The sequence below is a fragment of the Eublepharis macularius genome, chromosome 18 (genome assembly GCF_028583425.1).
Source record: "Eublepharis macularius isolate TG4126 chromosome 18, MPM_Emac_v1.0, whole genome shotgun sequence".
NCBI lineage: Eukaryota > Metazoa > Chordata > Lepidosauria > Squamata > Eublepharidae > Eublepharis > Eublepharis macularius.
Genome location: NC_072807.1, coordinates 27,369,371 through 27,391,010, shown reverse-complemented (window position 1 = coordinate 27,391,010; position 21,640 = coordinate 27,369,371). Strand labels below are relative to the sequence as shown.

General features: G+C 41.7%; 3 protein-coding genes across 4 annotated transcripts in view; 1 reads left to right on the top strand and 2 right to left on the bottom strand.

Moving 5' to 3' along the window:
• Positions 1 to 6,982, bottom strand: part of FAM227B (family with sequence similarity 227 member B) — a 106,176-nt gene extending 99,194 nt beyond the window's left edge. For both annotated transcript variants that reach the window (XM_055002700.1, XM_055002701.1), the window contains exons 1-4: positions 6,878 to 6,982; positions 4,578 to 4,660; positions 3,628 to 3,877; positions 1,309 to 1,385 (exon numbers count right to left, since the gene is read on the bottom strand). In XM_055002700.1, coding sequence (XP_054858675.1) covers positions 1,309 to 1,385; positions 3,628 to 3,877; positions 4,578 to 4,628 — 378 coding nt within the window. In that variant the 5' untranslated portion in view covers positions 4,629 to 4,660; positions 6,878 to 6,982. The remainder of the gene's footprint in view (positions 1 to 1,308; positions 1,386 to 3,627; positions 3,878 to 4,577; positions 4,661 to 6,877) is intronic.
• Positions 6,983 to 7,143: 161 nt separating this feature from the next.
• On the top strand, positions 7,144 to 17,505 carry DTWD1 (DTW domain containing 1). The gene is made up of 5 exons (XM_055002733.1): positions 7,144 to 7,224; positions 11,236 to 11,530; positions 13,618 to 13,761; positions 14,180 to 14,459; positions 15,729 to 17,505. Exons 2-5 carry the CDS (start codon positions 11,261 to 11,263, stop codon positions 15,956 to 15,958), a joined length of 924 nt encoding a protein of 307 aa, XP_054858708.1. The 5' UTR covers positions 7,144 to 7,224; positions 11,236 to 11,260; the 3' UTR covers positions 15,959 to 17,505.
• Positions 17,506 to 20,370: 2,865 nt separating this feature from the next.
• The window catches only part of LOC129345769 (NAD(P) transhydrogenase, mitochondrial-like), a 65,651-nt gene continuing 64,381 nt past the window's right edge, over positions 20,371 to 21,640 (bottom strand). The window contains exon 22 of the mRNA XM_055002998.1: positions 20,371 to 21,222. Within this exon, the coding sequence (XP_054858973.1) occupies positions 21,073 to 21,222 (150 nt within the window). The 3' untranslated portion in view covers positions 20,371 to 21,072. The remainder of the gene's footprint in view (positions 21,223 to 21,640) is intronic.

Below are 21,640 nucleotides of genomic sequence, written 5' to 3'. Positions count from 1 at the left end.
AGGCTGTTGTATGCACAGAAATGGAAAAATAAGGAATTACCTTGAATAAAGGACTGGACTATGAAAATGACAGAGTTAGCGGAGATGGCGAAACTTACAGCTTTGATCAGAGACAAAACATGGTCTATCTTTCTGGCTAACTGGAAACACTTTATTGACTTTCTGCATGAAATGAGGATTAGTGATTTGATGATTTGTGGTTTTGATCATTAAGAAGATAATGGGGAAATATAAAACAAGTAGAAGGGAGGCAGTAGTGGAAAAGAAAATTTTGGAGAGACTAATTTTGTTTTTAAAAGAGATCAGTATTGTAGAGAAGAATGAAAATGAAATATGTATTATTGTTCTTTTTCCTAAGTTCCAAGTTCTGTTACTGTCTACTTTTTCTTTATTCTTGTTTTCTGCCCTTTCTATGGGCTTTTATTTCTATTAACAAAATAAACATAACTTCCAAAAAAAATTCCTAAGGAGGACACAGGCTCAATGGGTTTGGGAATCTCTGGCCTGAACTTAATTCAATTCAAGCAGAACAAACTAAAGTAACAACTGAACAAGTGGTGTAAAGACATCCAGTTCTATTATTTTCCTGCGAAACTAATGATGCAGTCCCTTATTTTCAGGAAAACAGCCTTCAGTGGGATCTGATTCTTTAGCACAGCAGCCCTTCTCCACCTTCACAGCGTAAAGTAAATGCTCTTGACAGGTCATAGTTCTGCTCACACAGAAACACAACACTTTAGGCTTTTACAGTTTGGTGTAGTGGTTAAGAATGGCTGGTCTCTAATCTGGAGAACCGGGTTTGATTCCTCACTCTTCCGCTTGAAGCCAGCTGGGTGACCTTGGGTTAGTCACAGCTCTCTCAGAGCTCTCTCAACCCCACCTACCTCGTAGGGTACTTGTTGTGGGGATAATAATAACATACGTTGTAAACCGCTCTGAGTGGGTGTTAAGTTGCCCTGAAGGGCAGTATATAAATCAAATGTTGTTGTTATTTATCAACCTGGGTGGGATGGGGACGAGACATTGTTGGCACTGAGTAGCATCAACCAAACCCTCAGTTGCTGGAGTGGCACATGGGGGGGAGGCTTAAGCACCTCTCAGCACTATTTTACATGCAGGCTGATGAAGCCGGAAGTAACGCTGATTGAGTGTGAAGCCAGAGTGGATTCGCCCCAGGTTTTGGCAGGCCACTTGCTGACAGCAGTTCATACTAAAGTAGGGGGGGGCATGTGGGTTTTAATAAATTAATTATTTAAAAGTGAATATGTGTATGTGGAGGAGAGTGCATTAAACAACAAATAAAACTACCTCCACTTTCTTCTTCTTCTTTTTCTTCTTTTTCATCACTGAAAAGTCCTTCGAATCAGAAGCTGAAGTCTCAACAGCTTGAAGAGAACAATAAAAGGATGCAACAAATTTAAAATGTATTCCTAATTTGCAATTTTAGAACAAAAAGATCCAGATCCAGCATTTTGCCTCACCTTCCCCTCTATTTTTTTTTCAAATTTGCATAGTCCAGGAATCTTTCAGAACTACTATTAGAGAAACATTTTATTTTTAATGCAAAGTAGCTGCTGGATCTGGAACCGCACTTTGAAGGGATAACTAGAGCACGAGTGGAGAGTCTGAGGGGAAAGAGTTTTTTAAAAAAAATTATTTTACTTCATTTATTCCCCACCTTTCTCCCCAGTGGGGACCTAAAGTGGCTTACATCATTCTCCCTCCTCCATCTTTTTCCTCACAACAACCCTGTGAAGTAGGTTAGGCTGAGAGTATATGACTGGCCCAAGATCACCCAGCAAGCTTCCACGTCAGAGTGAGGAATCGAACCTGGTGTCTCCCAGATCCTAGTCCATCATTCCCAGATCCTAGTTTATATCTCTAGCCACTACACCACACTGGCTGTCAGTTTAGGAGCCCCCCTCCACCACACTGTTTTTCCTCTTCAAATTTCAGCCCAGCCTTATGTTTAAAAAACAAACAAACAAAAGCACCTCTAAAAAGAAGCACATGCCGCCCCTGAAAATGGTTTGCTCGCGATATTTGGTAAATGGGCTACACTGGTGGCTGACATGCAGTACCTTGCCTCTAACTTAAATTAATTGTGTTTTTAAACAGCTGAAAATCTGGACCATAGAACCATTCTAATTACATAATTAGGGTTAACAACTGATTGCGGGTGTAAATCCTAAACTAAAATGTTCCAACGATTATTTCAAAAGAAAGCAGAGGCACTTCAGGGAGTGGAGCAAAATGATGGAAATGAAACCCTTTTTGCTTGAGCATTAAAAGAACACCCCTGCAAGTATTACAAGGGAAATGTTTTGCCATCTTTAGGTGGTATGTAAGCTTGCTTTTAGAAATAATTTTTGCCATTCAGGATACACTTTCCCCCCTCCTAGTATGAGCCAGACCATGCTTCTGGAGTCTCGTTTTCAGATCACCACTGACTCCATCAAATAGGACACATCTGGTTTATTTCTATGTAAGTGCCAAGTATCCCCTGGCCTCCAAATAGGGTAACAGTGGAGACTGCTTAAAATATCCAGCATATTAACCAATGCAGGCAGCTAACTAGATGCAGGATGGCTTATAACTTATTATTTGCTTGTGTAGTAAATTTTGTCTAAACGTAGCCCAGAGGCAATGGTGGTTACCCAGCAGTGTTTAAGCACCATCTAACCGCATTAACATGATGAAATTAATTTTCTATCATGCATGCTAACATCAGCATTATTTACTGGATGGATACCCAAGTTATCTTTTTCAGTGTACATTGTCCTTGCTGGAGGGGGGACAACACAGAATCCCAAAACAGAGAGAATTTTTATAATCAGGTCATTTGCAGTGCAATCCTACCCAGAAATACTCCAGTCTAAGTCACCGATTCCACTGCAAGACAGCTCTGTTCAGAAAATACACTATGTATATAATTAACACGATTCTTAGGTTTGGAAGGGGATATGGCTTAGTGACTGAGCATCTGCTTTGCGTGTAGAAGGCCAACCCCTGGCATGATGGCATCTCCACTTAAAAGAATCAGGTAGGAGGTGGATCAAGATAGGTAGCTGTATTTGTCTGTAGCAGTAGAAAAGAGCAAGAGCTCAGTAGCACCTATAAGGCTCACAAAATTTGTGGTAGGGTAGGGTATGAGCTTTGTGAGTCACTGCTCTGAAGAGGTGAGCTGTGACTCACGAAAGCTCATACCCTACCATCAATTTTGTTAGTCTTATAGGTACTACTGGAATCTTGCTCTTTTCTACTGCAGAAAGTAGACAACACAGAATCTGACAGAACTCAGCATCTGACTCAGTACAATGCAGCTTCGTGCGTTCCTTCTAAATGTTACACACACAGTGCATAACATCCCTTCTGCTTTCTTCCAGAAACTGGACATTTAAAAATAACAGTAGGTTTAAAGAGTGAAATAGTCAGTTTCACTCTTTAAACCTATGAAATGCTGATATTCATGTTTGCACTGAATTGTTATTTTATTGGTTTTATCTATTGTACTTTATTTATGATTGTAACCCACCCTGAGCCTGCTTGTGGGGAGGGTGGGCTAAAAATCTAATCAATCAATCAATTAGTTCTTTCTTACCAATAACTAAAGCAATAATTAGATACCTTGCTCCAGAGGAGACTGGTCTTTTCCCCCTTCACTACATTCCAAATGAACTATTTTTTTAGCATGTTCATGGACTTTAATTTTACATTCCTCCACCCTCTCCTCCACGTTGGAGAGATTTTCAGTCGAAAGTGGAACATTGTCATAAAGATGCTTAGCAATGTTCTCCAAGGAATAGTCATTTCTTAATGTAGCAATCAAAGGACGAGGATCTACTTCTGGAAAGTAGGGGTATCTCGGCCAATCATCCTGTAAGAAACAGTTACCGAAAGTTACAAAATCATCAATTATGTTAAATAATACTTTTTAAAAATGTAAGGAATGTTTGTTTCAGCCACACAGATAACAGGGGGTACAAAACAGAAGACTGGGGCTACACAACTTGTGAAGAAACACATAGGAGCAAATGACAAGGCACACTGAGATAACTTCATGGCTGTGCAAGGGTTTGAACACAGGCCCAAGACTAGTACTTTGGTCACTCCATCACAGTTCCAACTGCATAATAAATCAGACAAATTCTATGCCACTGATATCATGACAGCTTAATTTGAGAGACACTGTATTCCCTCAAGGGTATACACAAGTACAAGTTTCTATCTAAACTTGCATTTGAAAAATGTCAAATAACTTCAGGCATGGTGCTACACCTTTTGGTCTTTTGGTGCTACACCTCTGAAGATGCCAGCCACAGCTGCTGGCGAAACGTCAGGAACTACAATGCCAAGACCACGGCTATACAGCCCGGAAAATCCACAACAACCAACCTCAGGCATGCCTCACCAGATCAGTACTTGCATTCCATTGCCTGAGGATCTGAAATAGAATCCTCATCCAGACTGTCTTCTTGGCATTTACATACGTAAGTTCCCTGATTAACATTTTATCATCCCCATTTGTTATCCTGTATCTCCCTCACTATTAGGATTTTTCTTTAACATTTACTTACCAAGTTTTGAGACTGTAAAAATTCCTCAAAGGTGCTAGGAGGTTTTTGCATTTTCTATAAACATGCAAAGGCACATTTGCTTTCTGAAACAACAAAAAACACATTAATGTACATTATTACCAGCTTTATTTAATAAATAACAATAAGCCTCTAGGCCTACAATCATAAAGACCTAGTTAAGATCCACCAGATACGGGGAGGAGATTAGTGGGGACACTGTATAACCCCTACTGGTTTACACAATAACTCAGCTACAGAGCAGGAGTGGGGGTGATTGGTGGTAAATTGAGAATATACCCCATGCACCACAATAATGCATAATGTGCAACATGGGCACAAAAAGCATTTAATTAATCAGTTTTGAAATTTGTGAGTCATATACTGTCTGCCTTGTATGCCATTAAAGGTATTTGAATTGAATTGAATTGAATTGAATTGAATTGAATTGAATTGAATTGAATTGAATTGAATTGAATTGAATTACCGTCTGCCAGAAAAACACCAGAGAGAGAGATACAATTAACACTAACATATCTAAGACCAAGTTCATGCACTCTTTTCCCATACAAAGGGCTGTGCCATGGGATATATACTTTCAACATAAACGTCAGACACTGCATGGGAGTAGGGTTACTAACATTCAATTCCCCTGGAGAAAATGGCTGCTTTGGAGGGTGGAATCTATGGCATTGCACTTCACTGAGGTCTCTCCCCTCTTCAAGCTCCACCTCCAAATCTCCAGGAATTTCCCAACCTGGAATTCTACACTATAATGACATCCCAAATGAGTGTAAGAAACAGCCTTTAGAATGTAAAGGTTTTTTTTTGTTGCTTTTAAGCAAAAATATAAAGTTAATATACATTCATATTAAACATGCACAAGGATAAGAATGTACAATTTAGCAATAGCGCAGGCACAATTAAAAAGCTTCTGCTTTTATTGATAAGTTAACTGCTGTTACAGGATTTAGTTGGTTGGGGAGGGTGTAATATTTTGTGTGTGTGCACAGTGTTCTGGGTGCCCTTATTGAGCAGAAAAGCAGTGATATAAATTAATTAACCTCATTTGTCTAGAAATTTAAATCACAGTAACAGTATCTAATTCCTCTTATTATAATGCACATACAACATACTTGATGGGAATGAAAATGTACAGCTAAATTGGGGAGATTGCGCACTCCTACCTATGTTTAAAAACACAAGTCTATGAGATCTGCTATAGCAGGCATCAAGAGAGAATAGTTCGTATGCCCTATTGAAGCTGCTTCCAGACCCCCGTTTCTTTCCGTCTCAAATGTATGTACGTTTACCCAGATGTAAAAATAAACAATGAGTCTTGCTGCACCATGCAAGCCTAACAAAATTTTATCCCAGCATAAACTTCCTTAAGAATCACAAGGCTTCTGTTTATTTTTGCTGCAACTGACCAACACCAGCTACCCCTCTGGAATTACCCAGAAGTTCACTTGAGCTTACTCACAAAGTAAGAATTATTTATTTAGGGTTTTTTTTTACCTCAGAATGACCTTGAGCTAGTCACTCTCTCTCAGCCTAATTTACCTGAGAAGTTTGCCAAGATTCACTGTGTAATCCTATGCAGAGTTACTCCAGTCTAATATCATTGGAATCAACAGGCTTAGACCGAAGTAACTCTGCATATCAGGACTGCACTGATAATGTAGGGGAAACTAATTGCAAAGACCTAAAAATACTTCCCTGGGAGTAAGCCCCACTGAATAGACCCGAGTGGGATTCTGTGTTGACCTGCCTAGGCGTGTTCTCTTAATGTACCACGCAAGGCATACTTACAAATCAACATGCACTAATTATGTAGAACATGTTTTTAAACCTCGCTATTCCTCCAGCGGCCACTCTCAGCCTCACCTTCACAGGGTTTATGTGAGGATAAAAATGGGAGAGCATCCTTCATTTTACCCACACAACAACCCCGTGAGACAGGTCCAAATGACCTCCCCTCCCCATCCCAGGTACCTAGTGAGCTTCGTGACAGTGATTTGAATTTTAGTCTGGTGCTCTAACCACTACACCCCACACGTACTCCGTCCTTTGCTTTGGTAGCCCTACAGCTTGCTTGGCCCTTGAAAATCTCGGGTGTAATTTAACCCACAAACGCATTGCGGCCGTGCAAACGCAGCAGCAACCCTTATGCATGCTTCCTTCCATTCAGCCTGGCTTACTCCCGAGGAAGAATGCACAGAACCGCACTCTTTGTCCTGAAGGAAGCAACCCACAGCTTCCCTCCTTCAAATTACAGGCTTCCAGATTTTAAACCCCCCGACCTCGTTGCGAGGAAGGGGCTCTGTCGCTCCCCCCCCCCTTCAGCCGTTGCCTCTTTGGGGGGTGGGGACTCGTGAAGCCACCCCACCAACCGCCTCGACCTTCACAACTGCCACCAGCCTTCGCACGAAAGCTGCAGCGCAGGCCCACGAGGCCTGTATTTTCGTTGCTAAGGAGTCCTAGCAACGGCTCCCTGGGCATCGCGTCCGACGAAAAAAGCATTCCCTTCCTTCCGCTCTTCCCTCAACTCTTTAGTTCCGGCGTGAGTGCCTTGCAGAGCCCAGGGGGGTTGCAACGCGGTGGCTGGTGAAGAGAAGGGACGACTCTGCGGCAGGGTTGCCAGCTCCAGGTTGGGAAATTCCTGGAGATTTGGGGGATGAAGCCTGGGGAGGGCAGGGTTTGAGGAGAGGAGAAACTTCAGCAGGGTATAATGCCGTAGAGTCCACCCTCCAAAGCAGCCGTTTTCTCCAGGGGAACTGATCTCTGTTGTCTGGAAATTAATTGTAATTCCAGGTGTTCTCCAGCCCCCACCTGGAGACTGACAACCCTACTGGGTCTGCGGGCTTTCCCTGCAACACGCTTGTTTGCATAGCAGGTTGGTGCGGCTAGAGTTGAGGTTGGGAAATTCCTGGAGTTTGAAGGGGGGGAGGTACAGCCCGGAGACCGTGGGGTTTGGGGAGGGGAAGGACCTCAGTGGGGTACAATGCCATTGAGTACATAGCTGCCATTTACTCCAGGCTCATAGATCCAGAGGAGTTAGCCGTGTTAGTCTGTAGTTGCAAAATAGTAAAAAGTCCAGTAGCACCTTTAAGACTAATCAACTTTATTAAGGCATAAGGTGTCGAGAACCACAGCTCTCTTCGTCAGAGCTGTGGTTCTCGAAAGCTTATTTACTCCGGGGGAACTGATCTCTGTGGCCTGGAGATCAGTTGTAATTCCAAGAGATCTCTAGCCACCATGTGGAGGTTGGCAACCCAGATAAAAAAGAGCAAGAGTCCAGTAGCACTTTTAAGACTAACACAATTTGTGGTAGGGCATGAGCTTTCATGACTCACAGCTCACTGCTTGTAAGATATGAGCTCACTTGTGAGTCACAGCTCATTTCTTTATCTGAAGAAGTGAGCTGTGACTCAGGAAAACTCATGCCCTACCACAAATTGTGTTAGTTTTACAGGTGCTACTGGACTCTTGCTCTTTTCTACTGCTACAGACAAACATGGTTACCCATCTAGATCTTATCCAGATAAAGCAGCTTCAGTACAAAGCAATATAAAGCCCCAGGTTCAACCCTTGGCTTCTCTAGGTAAAAGAGTCGGGCAGTAGATGATATGAAAGATCACCTAAGACCTTGGAGAGCTGCTGTCGTGTGAGTAGACAATACTGGCCTAATGTCATAGGAGGCAGAGTCATATGTTTACAGAAGCCACTTGAAAAGCTGGCAAAACTAAGTTGGGCAGCACTCTATCCTGATCCCTAAACAAGATCTAAAGCCCCAATCTGTGTTCAGTTAACAAATAAGCAAGTCCCACTGAGTCTTTCTCCCAGGAAATCAAGCATAGGATAAACAGGAGTCTGGTGACTGCAGGACACTTGTTTATTTTTGCTTCAGTAGACTAACAAGGTACCCCTATGGAAAGTATACAATTTTAGCTTTAAAATAGCCAGCCCTGTTCGCTTACGGCTAAAAGCAATGGGATTTGTTCCAAAGTGTGGAGAATTCCTGTGCTGTGCATGCCTTCCTAAGGCAATCTCACGGAGTCCTCTAAGACTAAGGAAGGGTGCATAGGATTGCAGCCATAGTACTGAAGTAAAAGCCTATGCTTAGAATAATTTGGATGCAGATTTGAAAACCGGTTGCTCACAGGTGACCAGACAATCACATTTTAAATCTTTGTCGTGACAGAGCCTTTTTAGAGGTCAAAGCAAAATTTAAAAGCTGGTGGCTCCTCAAGTAAGAGCCCTTGCGGTTGAAGACTCTCAGTGAACTGTCTGCTCTTCTGGCAACCTAAGTGGGCAGTTTAGGAGTTGGGGGAGTATCTTAACGGTACATTCTTATCCAGAATTAAACCCTTCTAAGCTTAATTAAGACTTAATGGGCCTTAGAAGTGTGTGGTTGTTCAGGATTGCCCTGTTTTTCTCCCTCAGCAATTGCTTATGTTTGTTTCTTTACATATCTTTAAACAGCATATCACTGTCTCCTAAGTGAACCCCTAATATCTATTTCTTTAGCCCTTTTTCCTCCCTTTTTGTTCCTCAAATACCTGATCTTATAAGGCAGCAAGAATATCCTATGCAAAAAGCATAATATTACGTTTTCTTGCTGTAATACTACTGTAACCCACTGAATTGATTTTTTGAAAGTGTGTGGCTGGTGTTTTTTTATTGGGGATGGCATGACTTTAAAATGTCATGTTATCTTTTTTGAAAAAAGATGTCTTCCATAGCAAATTATTGGTAGGTCTGCAGTAACCAGGACCATGTTGTGTGTAATGTTTATGATTGACAGCTAAGATTAACCTTCTTAATTGTCTTCAGTGGAGATAGATCAAGATGGGTAGCCATCTTTGTCTGTAGCAGCAGAAAAGAGCAAGAGTTCAGTAGCACTTATAAGACTAACAAAATTTGTGGCAGAGTACAAGCTTTTGTGAGTTACAGCTGTGACTCACGAAAGCTCATACCCTACCACAAATTTTGTTAGTCTTATAGGTGCTACTGGACTCTTGTTCTTTTCTACTTCTTAATTGTGCCACTTACACAACACATGAGAAGCTTCTTGGATTGCTGAACTTCATTTGCAGGTGTATCAACTGGCAACCATGGAACCTTCTCTCCGCAATAACAACAGAACTCCGGGACTGTGCTGCCAAAAGGCATTATAGTAAAGAGAGTTGGGTTGCAGGTCAGAAATGCATAGCAAATTAAAGAGCTTTCTGCTCTCCTCTTTTCACAAAGGAATCTGCGTGGCTGGAAGCTTAGACTAAAACCTGACAAGCTTTCTTCGCCCCCACCTCAAGCTTTCCAGAGTACACTGAGAAAATTCTGAGACATTCCGGGCAAGCTAACCTTGCAATCCGGAAGCGTGGTCAGTTTACATGAAAACAACGCAGACCAATTTAGTGGTGCTGCAGCCACCCTCGGCTGAGTAAAAGTGACGGTTCCAAGATTTCTGATGTCTAGAATATTCTTTTATCACTTTGTTAACTTTAATAAGGCATCGCTGCATTGGCAGTATTACGAATGTTAACCACAGACCACAAAGCAAATAAAGTAAACATAGAAAATATTCCACGGGCAGCATTTGCAACAAAAAATTAGATAATTGCCCTGTAACTCCTTTTGGTTTGGTAGGCCTGTGTGAATTTTTCCACAGGTTTAAAAGAGAAATAGCCTGCTCTTATCTCTGGCTTTGTATCTGCCACTCCAGATAAATATATGTAAGTATGCGGGTTTGCCTGTATTTATTTCCTTTATAACATGTTTTGTCTAGCCAAATGCCTACTAAAGCCTCTGGGCAGCTACAACATAAGAATATAATAAGCCCACAAAATACAAGGATATCAGACTATTAAAATTTTTAGAAACCCTTATCTTACTGGTACATGGGGCCAAACTACACATTACATTTGCCATGCGATCGTGTTGGGGAGCTGTTGCCATATGAGACCTGCAAGTGCCTCAAGGGAACTCAAAAAGTGCCATGGGGACCTGGTTTTGGTAAGAACCATGGGTCGTATCTTCTGCCCTCCTGCTCTGGTTTCCCAATCCAAAAATAAACTCTGGGGAGGGGGGCATTGTTTGCTCTATCAGAGTGGGGAGCTGAAGGCTTGTACATACAGTCTCCAACAGGGCAAACACCACCCCCATAGTGTTTTTGGTTGGGGAAAATGGTGGAAGGAGGCAGTAGGGGCCTCTTCTCCTTCAGTGCCACAGCCCTGACCAGAATTAGGCCCCTGCAGCACGTCTAAATTGGGCTCCTATGGAGAACGCGCAGCTGGCATCCTGCTACAGATCCCTATGGCAATCACATAGCATACATAATATGTAGCTTGGCCTTAAGTAACGTTTCAGTATTGTAGACCCTAAAATACAGAGTACAGCAAATAGCAGAACTTTGAGCTTAAAAAACACTTCGATGTTTTGCATATAAAAGGAGAGAAGGGAAAATAGAAAATGCGTAACTTTCTTTGAGGCGGTACATAGGAAGCAAATTACTGAAGGAATGTATGAAGTTCTTGGTTTTCCAAAGCACCCTTAAATAGTAAAAAATCGTAATAGCAGTTGATTTTTAAATCGATCTATTCAGTAAGATTTGTGGTGTTTTATAGATACCATTACAAAGTTCTGATATTTCTCTGTTCAGGTAAAGGGCCTTACTTGAACTTAAGATGTCGGCAATTTTAAAAGGAGACGAAGAAAGCCACGAAGGAGCAGGAAGAAAAACCGACGGTCTAAAAAGTTCAGGTTCACAGACTGCATCCATGCTGCCAGAAACCCCGCTTCAGAACTTGCATCTAGCTTCTCAGGCAGTTCTTGAAAGAGCCCAGAAACAAGGGCGATCTAAGTGTCCCAAATGCAATAGTTCAAGGATGTTCTATTGTTACACCTGCTACATTCTGGTTGAGACTGTGCCTACCAAAGACATTCCTGTTGTAAAGGTCAGTGCAGGATCTATTTTGTTTTTAGTCTAGGCCATTATATATTTACTGGTGTATTTAAGAACAAAAGGAGCTGTGATGGCTCAGACCAACGGTCCATCTAGTCCATCATCTGTTTCACACATAAGAACATAAGAACATAAGCAAAGCCATGTTGGATCAGGCCAGTGGCCCATCCAGTCCAACATTCTGTCACACACAGTGGCTAGAAATCCAGTGCCATCTAAAGGACTGTCAGTGAGGCCAGGACACCAGAAGCCCTCCCACTGCCTTCCTTCCAGCACCAAGACAACAGAGCACCACCTCCCCACAAAGAGAATACCATCTATCTCCTGTGGCTAATAGCCACTGATGGACCTCTGCTCCATATATTTGTCCAGTCCCCTCTTGAAGCTGGCAATGCTTGTAGCTGCCACCACCTCCTGTGGCAACGAATTCCATGTGTTTATCACCCTTTGTGTAAAGTAGTATTTTCTTCTATCTGTTCTAACCCGACTGCTCAATAATTTCATAGAGTGCCCACGAGTTCTTGTATTGTGAGAAAGGGAGAAAAACACATCTTTCTCGACCTTCTCTAACCCATGCATTATCTTGTAAACCTCTATCATGTCTCCCCTCAGTCGTCTTTTCTCCAGGCTAAAGAGCCCCAAGCGCCTCAATCTTTCCTCATAGGGAAAGTGTTCCAACCCTTTAATCATTTTAGTTGCCCTTCTCTGTACTTTTTCCAGTGATTGGTCCACACAGTGACCAATCAAATGGTCCCAGAGAGCCTGCAAGCAGAGTTGCTGTCCAGCACCGTCCAGCTCCTTGCCTCTTAGCAAGGAGTTTCCACGTAGTTATCATGACTAATAGCCATTGAGGGACCTGTCCTCCATTAATCTGTCTAAATCTTCTCTTTTGAAGCCAAGTAAACTAGTAGCCATGCAGCACGTTTATTCTTTGAATGAAGAAGTGTTTACTTTTGTCTACTGCCCATCAACTTTGTTGGGTGCCCGTGAATTCTAATATTATGGGAAGAGGGAGAAAGACTTCTATCTGATTTCTCAACACCATGAATAATTCTATAAACGCCTATCATGCCCCCCCCAAGTTTAAATAATTCTGATAAATGAAATGGGGAAAGAGAGGAAAATGTTTGCAATTTTTTAAAAAAGACTCTCTCTGTTAACCTTCAAAGAATTGCCCTATGGGTGAAAGAAGAGGAAGGGGCACTCATAAATGGCAAAGCACATACCTTAGAAGTTTCATCTCTGGCCTGGTTTGAAAGGGCCTCAAAAGCAGACCTTTATTATTTATTTGTTTGTTTGTTTACATATATTAGATTTTTAGTCCGCCCTCCTCACCAGGCGGGGTCAGGGCGGAATACAACATTCCCATTTACATGCAATACAATTTAAACACTTAACATTATATAAATAAAACATTAAAACACATTATACAATAAAACATTCTCCTCAGATGGCAACTATAAAATGACGATAAAATGCTTGGAAAGACCTCTCACTCAGACCTTGGAGAGAAACGGCCAGTCTTGATTAGATGGACCAGTGATAAGGCCTGTTCATATTTCATTCATTCAGTTTGTGCTTTTCAACCTCCAGACTTCCAGTAGTATATTTAAAAACAGCATCTTGTATCTATTAAAATTACTTACTAACCAAGGGTTTGCAATAAGTCAGCCTAGTCGATTCAAGACTAGCCCCAGAGTTAGAATTGTAATGTATATTTTTTTCTTTGTTTAAATCATATTTTGGGGGGGTTATAAGTTACTTTAATTCTCCAGTTAGGATAAAGAACTCTTCAGCATTTGATAAAGTGAGATCTCACTCACGAAAACTTATGCTAGAATAACTTTTTGTCAGTCTTTAAGGTGGCCTGGACTCTTCGTTTTATTTTGAACTTGAGTATCTATGGGTACAATCCTAAGTAAATCCCATGTTCTTTAGTGGGGTTTACTCCCAGGAAAGTATCCTACAGAGTGCAACATGTATCCATATGCATAATGTTAAAGGAGTTCCTCGTTTTGCCTTATGCGGAGAAACTCTGAATGCCTTTCTTTATGGACATGTTTGTGGTTTTGTTTGCAGCTTCCCTTGAAGATTGACATCATTAAACATCCCAACGAAACGGATGGCAAAAGCACAGCTGTCCATGCCAAACTCCTGGCACCTGAAGATGTTACTATTTACACATATCCCTGTATTCCAGATTACGAAGAAATGAAACATGAAGTAAGAGATTACATAGTTTTAAGGGGGATGATGCAAAGTGGAGTACAGTATTTCTTCCTCTGTCCACCTTGCTGTGGCTTGTAAAGGACACCAGTTTAAAAATTCAAGCTACTAATCCATGTTTTAGTGTTTGGGGGAAAGTATTACAATAAGTCACGCTGACTAATGCTATTATCTCCACTATGCAGAGAGGGGCTGGGTTAAGGACACTCAGTGGGTTCTGGAATATATAAAGAGTGATGTAAGATGCTTTGTGGCACCTTTGGGGAGAAGAATGAGATATAAATGAAGCAAATAATAGTAAATTTGAAAACCCCAGATGTGAAAAGTCCATGCTCATTATCACTACATTATCAACATACCTTTAAAAATGGTAACCCCAGTTCATAGATTTGAGTCTGCTTATTTTCTTTCCTAGATTGCCCTTATCTTTCCTGGACCCAATTCGGTTTCAGTAAATGACATTGTCTCTTTGCAAAACAAATGGGAAAAGAATGTGGGTTGCGAGAAGGACGATGACTTGCCAGCAGAACCAGTTTTCAAGTGTGCCAAACTAGAGCTAGACAGCAATGACAATAGCAGCTTGGGCGAACTCAGATCTCGCACCACGTGCAAAAAGGCCAGGCTGAAGAAAATCGTATTTGTTGACAGTACCTGGAATCAGACAAACAAAATAATCACAGATGAGCGCCTCCAAGGTAAGGATGGGCAAACCATCACTGGTCCTACCACACAAGCCAGTAAACGGCAGTGCTAGAGAATGTTGTTAGCCTTATAGGTGCTACTGGTCTCTTGGTCTTTTCTACTGCTACAGACAGACTAACACAGCTACCCATCTTGATCTATCTTGCTTCTATAGGTTATATATTTCTCTGAAGGTTTTAATGGAAAACCAGAGTGCTATGTTCAAAATATGCAGCATCTTCCTCTCCAGCAAAGGGTCAAATATAGCAGAGTTGTGCCCATCATAAAAAAGATAACAGCTCTGTCCCACGTAAACCGCTTCCAACTCTGTTTTCGGGGCAGCGTTTATTTCAGCACAGCGGGCTTGTCCCAAACAGCAAACTCCAGTGATGGGAGTTCTGATCTAAGGAACAAACGCCTCTGAATATAGACACTTCCAGTACACAGCATTTGACTGGTTCTGAACAAAACACTGGCATCCTTTTCCTTAACAGCCACATAATGTGATTCTCTCGCACAGTGAGAACACACAAACAAAATACAAACTTTTTTTACACTTGACTCACCCTCATACACAAAATACATCTCACTGAAGTAAATGTTTTACAGGAAATCAAGTCAGGATTTACATGTCTGAGCAATTACACAGATATTCTGTGCAACATCCTGTCCAGATGGTCTGAGTTTCTCAATGCTTTTGTACGAGAAGGTTGGAGAGAACTTAATATTGGCCTGGTCACAAATTCCAGAGTTGCTCAACAACAAGGGTTTAACATAGATTTCATTGTAAATAGTATCAAGAAATTAAATACTGTTCAGTTAGAACTTGATTGTAATAATGGGTTCCTCATATTCTATAGGGGAGAAGAGTCTTGCTAGATTGAATGACCTGTGGTTCTAGAGCAGTGTGGCTCAGAACAGAATCAAATGTGGCTCTTTAGAAAATGAAATTGTTAAGCTAATTTATCTCCTGTTCCCGTTGTTGTGAATGTGCCAGTGCATATCTTGTAAGCATCTGCCTAACAACATCAGACTGTACTTCTTGCTTTTCATAGCCCCATGGCCTTCCTGTTCATACTTTTCCTCATGTAGAGTATACATTTCTGAATGTGCACATGTGTACTATCTAAGCCATAATTCAAGTATCTGGCTAAGTGAGCTGCAGTCCACAAAAGCTTATATCAGAAACCTTTTTAATATTTAAGGATCCACAATCTGTTCCTAGATCTGGTCAAATGCATCAACATTGTTTCCCCCCCCCCCCATCTGCCCCTTCCCTACAGGGTTACTACAAATTGAACTGAAATCGAGAAAAACGTGCTTTTGGCGTCATCAGAAAGGAAAGCCGGATACATACCTGTCTACCATTGAAGCAATTTATTACTTTTTGGTAGATTATCACAGGGAGCTCTTAAAAGAAAAATACGAAGGACAATATGACAATTTGCTTTTCTTCTATTCGTTTATGTACAGACTGATAAAAAACGCCAGGTGTTCCGCTGGCAAAGAATAAGGCAAGGAGTGCCATTTTTGCTCAGGAGGGGGGGAAAACCAAACCGAAGTACCCTTTGGCCTTGTTCTTTTAGAGGTTAGAATGACAAAAATGGAGCAGCAGAGGATAGCGGACTGGGAAAAAGTTCAGAAGCCTGCTGTCCCTTGAATCCAGGGCTCCTGGTATAGTGCCTCAGGCAACTCTCCAAACAACTGTTGTGGGACTCTCCCTCCAAGCAAAAGACTGCAAAAATTACAAAACATTTTCAGGATTAGAACAAGCAACGAGAGATGCCAACATGGAGCCTCTTTTTTAAAACAGTACAGTTTACTTCAGCTGTCTCGTCGTATAAGAATGTGCTCTTCACCAGCTAGGATGACCTCAGTCTGGCGATGTCACCGACTCCATTAAAAGGATTGCAACACCATTTCATTAGATATTTTTTCTAAAATCTGTATCCAGACTAATGCAGTTGGTAGGATGCCAGTGGTAAACATGTTTGCGTTTTAAGTTAAGCTGTAAAACTGCTTTGTTAATATGATAATAGCAACAGGACTGGAAGCCCTGCTTATATGCCCCTTTCAGGTTCAGCACTCTGCTGCCGTTGGCTGAAGGTTTCCTAGTGTTATATTCTTCCCAGCAAAGCAGCAGCTGAGATTTAATGAAGAAAAAGGCTGTGCTTCGTTTGCAGTTCGTTTAAATGGACTACAGAGGATTCCTAGACCTGGGGGTGCAGGTCACATGCCGGTTCTTTCCCTATACCTGAGACCAGCACCTCACTCCTCCTTCCCCCTCCCATGACAAATGAAGAGGTCTTGCAGGCAAGCCAAACACGTTAAGCACATTTCTGAGCCCTATAGCTGTGCTTTCATTTGTTTGCTTTTTCTTTTGTTCCCAGCAATAATTCTAAAGCAGAAATCGGTTTTGTTAGAAGGGATTCTTTTTGTCTCACACAAGCCCCATGTGTATTAAGAGTTTATTACAATAAGAAATGTAGTCCTGGGGACCCCCCCCCCATTGAATCGAACCGTGAACATCTCTTTGAAGACGATGCAGTGCAAAATGCACCAGCTGGGTCCCCCCCACCCTCCCCACACAGACACGTATTTTCGCACAACCTAATTTAAGGCCAGTACATATTGTGGCTATATAAGCAAAAAGAGTAAGTTGTGATCCTGCAAACAATCAGCTACTTCACTCTTTGCAGTAGATAGCATGGATCATGGTGATGAAAGGTTGCAGGGTCACTCCCGTTCTCGTGATATTTCTCTAAAAACTAAAGTATGCTTTTGGAAGCCATTTTAGTGTCTTCCTCTACACACACACGTTAGGTAGGCACTGAATGTGAAAACTGTGACCTCTAAAAGTCTGAATATACTTATTTAGGAATAGCTCTTAGGATATTTCCAGCTCGCTTGCTTTTTGTTTTTAGTTCTGTTTCCAAAGGTTTGCAGTAAGTCATAACGTGGGCAGAGGAGAAGGGGAGGAATACAGTAAAGATCTGTTTCCCAATCACAATTGTGAAAAACAGCTTTGATTTATAATAAACTTAAGTAATGAAATACTCACCTTAGTTGTTGCTCTGCTTTGAGAAAGTCTCTAAACTTTACCAGTCTAATTTTCTCTTTCAGCCTTTTGGCCCGAGCTGGCATTTTTATACCTACTGGACATCTCAGTCCATACGTTAAAACAATACAATGCAATTACTCCCACTGACAGTAGTAATTCTGCATAGAATTGCACTTTTAATCATGCAATCCTAAAAACAGTTTCCTGGGAGTAAGCCCCATTGAATAGCTCTGAGTACATCTGTTTAGGATTGCTCTCTAGAGCTCCAACTGCTTGTAATTTCCCATGCACATATGCTGTGCTACAATAGGCACTCGGTTTACGATAGCACACAATGGAATTTGAGAAATAGGGCCATTGCTTTGTCCTTCAGCAAACGGAGTCCTGCTGCGTCCAATAAGACTGTTGCAGAAAAACAAGAAAGAAGATCCATGCTGAGCTAGACCAAAGCCTCATCTTCACCTGTATTCGATAGGGGCAAGAGAGAAGCATCCACACTAACCCTTTATCTTTGGCTGCAGCTGCTGGTATTCAACTGTATGGTTAACAGCTAGTCAAGAGATGTCTTCCAGGAACTTAAATCCTTTTAAAAGACCATTTAAGGTAGAAACCACCCTGACCTGGATGGCCCAGGGTAGCCCGATCTTGTCAGATCTTGGAAGATAAGCAGAGTCAGCCCTAGTTAGTACTTGGATGGGAGACCACCAAGAAAGGCCAGGGTTGCTACAGAGAGGCAGACAATGGTAAACCACCTCTGTTCATCTATTGCTTTGAAAACATTACTGGATCACTGTAAGTCACCTGTGACTTGACAGTGCTTTCTACCACCACGGTAGAAGACGTCTCTTGTCTTAAGGCAGTGGATTCCAGGAGTTTTAACCAAAAGTTGCACTATGTGCATTTCCCCCCTACCTTTCTTCCTTTCCACCTACAACTATTGCCAGTTTCATGTATTGTAAAACAAAACAAAAACCAGAGCCTATTTCTTATTTGAGATACAGAGCCCAATATGGGCAAAACTGGTCGGCACTGCTGTGAACACAAAATCAGCAAAGTGCTGCGATGCAACTATTTGTGATATAACAGCCTGCATCCTGATCAGAGTAACCCCAATTCTTAACTTTTAAGAGCAAGAGTTTCATCCAGCAATGCTCCAGGCATCTTTTGCTTATACAACTTGCGCTAGAATGTTTTGTGAACATGCACTAAACTGATTTTTTCAAGTTCTGCAATTGGTTGCGCGACTGGGAGCATGAGAACCGCCACACAGTCTACAGTGTTCTAGCACCACTTGAACTCTTGCACAAGTGTTCACAACACAATGCTAGTGGGCAGTGGCTCTTTTCCTTTGCATCCAACTTTAGAGCTCCTGGAAGGGGACATGAAATTGACAGTGTGTTCAGGGAGGGGAAGAGGAAATTAACAAACCTTCTGAGGAGCCATCTTCGCCAGCTCTGTAGAGAGGTGAAATTGACAGTCTGGCTCTGTCTTTTTAAACTACATTCCCGGCTAGCATTGAGTTTCTCTACATTTGAGCATTCTCATATAAGATGTCTTGTGTAGAGAGACTCCAGTGAGAAAATAAAGTGACTTCCCAGTCTCACTGGATCCTGGCCCATGTTGCTAGAACTGCTGATGTTACACAGAATGAAATGTGTAATGTTTGTTCTGGGAATGTCTTCAGCAGCTATTTATCTAGTGAACTGCAAGAGAAAATGCCTTCAACACTCACACTTTTATTGCTGTCAAGAAAAAGGTATTTTGGCTTTGAGCAGCGATGAATATTGCTTCCTGTATATCAATTTTGATTAACTTTTTGTGTGTATGCATTACACAACAAGGACCCCGTTGAACTTTTCTTAGGAAATTCAAAAACGGCTTTGTAAAAGGGCCACTGGATTGTAACTGGAAAGGATAAACTTCTGACCACTGAAAGCATGCCTCCTGACCCAATGGCTTACACAATAACCAAACAGAAGAGAGAGGGGTGATTTCTTCCACAACACATTTAAATAAAAACTATGTCTTTCAAAGAAACAAAGTGGTAAGATAAAAGCTTGTATTTTTCCGTAAATAAAACATGAGGATCAAAATCCAAAGAGATGGGAGGGTGTGTGTGCCGGTCTTCCAAGGTTCCTTCTGGCTGCAACCTCTTGATCAGCTATTGGTACCAAAGGGTACTCGTGAAACTGAAGGCACTGATTTTGAGAATTTTGAGACTGATGATAAGAGGGTCAAAGCTGTTGATCATTTTTTTATTTAAAAAAAAAGTCTTGGTATCCAGACCAGGAGCAGTTCAACCATAACAAGTCATGTTTAGTAGTATCCTCGAGGAAGATTAATGGAGATATAAGCCCAGCTTTCATACACAGTCCAGTGTTAATCAGCATGGGCAAAATCAAAGACCACCAAAAAAACCCCTATGTGCTGAGCTTGGCCCAGATTATCCTAATTGATCTGTCTCAGGAAGAGTAACCCCTCAACATTTAGAACCCTGGGTTAGGGTAAGGAAAACAGGGATCAGTATGCCTACATGAAATCTGGTGAGCCATACTGCACCTGGTGATCAACTATTTTTAATCTATAGTACAGCAGCACTAGGTGCAGATGGTGGATTAAGCTGGCAATACGATGGCCCAAAGTGGATGTTTGGGCCCAAAGTGGCCCAAAGCACGTTCTTCATCTAAAGTCACATCTCCCTTCTGTATGTCTCTCTTGCCTGGCAACTGAAAGCCAAAAGGTATTACTCAGTGGGTGTGGGATAGCCAGTTGGTTCAGCCCTACTGGGCAAGCACCATTGTTGATTTGACACGTTTGTTTGTCATGACAGTGATGATGTTAGAAAAAAATAGCAGATCCATAAATTATGGAATACGTTTTTTTTTTAATAAATAGAGAGATTTACAGTTTCATCCACGAAGGCACAAAAGGCACACACATTTCTCACATGATGCTCACAGGTGTTCCTACCTGCATGTCAGACAATTTACTTATTGCTTCATCCGACCTTTCTTCCACCATCAAACTCAAGGCAGCATACAGGAAGTGTGCAATCCAGGACTTTTTTTCAGCGGGAACATGGTGAAATGGAGTTCTGGCACCTATTAAAAATGGTCACATGGCCGGTGGCCCTGCCCCCTGATTTCCAGACAGAGGGGAGTTTAGGCAATCTAAACTCCCCTCTGTCTGGAGATCAGGGGGCAGGGCCACAGTCCATGTGACCATTTTCGCCGAGGGCAATTTAAACTCTAAAAAACTCCCTCTTTGTTCCAGCTGACCCAAAGTGACGTCATTGTGCGGTCCTGAGTTCCACCACCTCTTTTCCCAGAAAAAAAGCCCTGGTCCAATGCATGTACTGACCAGATGCAGACCTACTTAACTTCATCCAGGGGGCTTTATCATACACACACCACCCATACCCTGGGATAGTTGTGTATACATATTTCCTGAACAATATAAACAAGGGCACACAGTTTAAGACCCATCCATTTCAACATCCTGAACTCATCCAGTGCGATCACTGGATCATGCCATAAGTTTTTATATCTGGTCTGACTGGAAACATTTTAATGAGTATGGCTTTCCCTAATCTTGCCTTGTAAAGCATCACAAGTCTTCTTGGCATCTCCAAGCAGCATGGAGGTATTGGGCTTGTAAAAAATGGGGTTGTCAACGGCAGCATACCCAACACCCAGAGTGCGCTTCATGACAATCACCTGGGGAGACAGTAGAATAAGCAGGAACGAGATTACTCATGCAACGGCGTTGAATTTACTGCAGAAGTAACACTAGTCAAACACTGTAGAAATAACTTTAAATTTACAAAGTTTTTATGCTCATTTTTGTAAATTCTATTACCGTTGATTTCTCAAAATCCTTCTGATTTGGTTATAATCTGTTTAAATTGACACGTGCTGGTCATGAACGGCAAGAATAAATTGATTGACTGTAGAAATAACACTGGCACACTTTTGGCAGTTAAAATACATTTCTGCATACATAGTTACATGTGTTTAATTCGCATCTATCCTGTTGCAGAATTCTGGGGAACTCACAAGCTTGCTCGCTAACAAAATATATTGCATGACTTCTGGTTTTTGGAACGTATAAACTGGCACTCATCCCCCAGGGCTG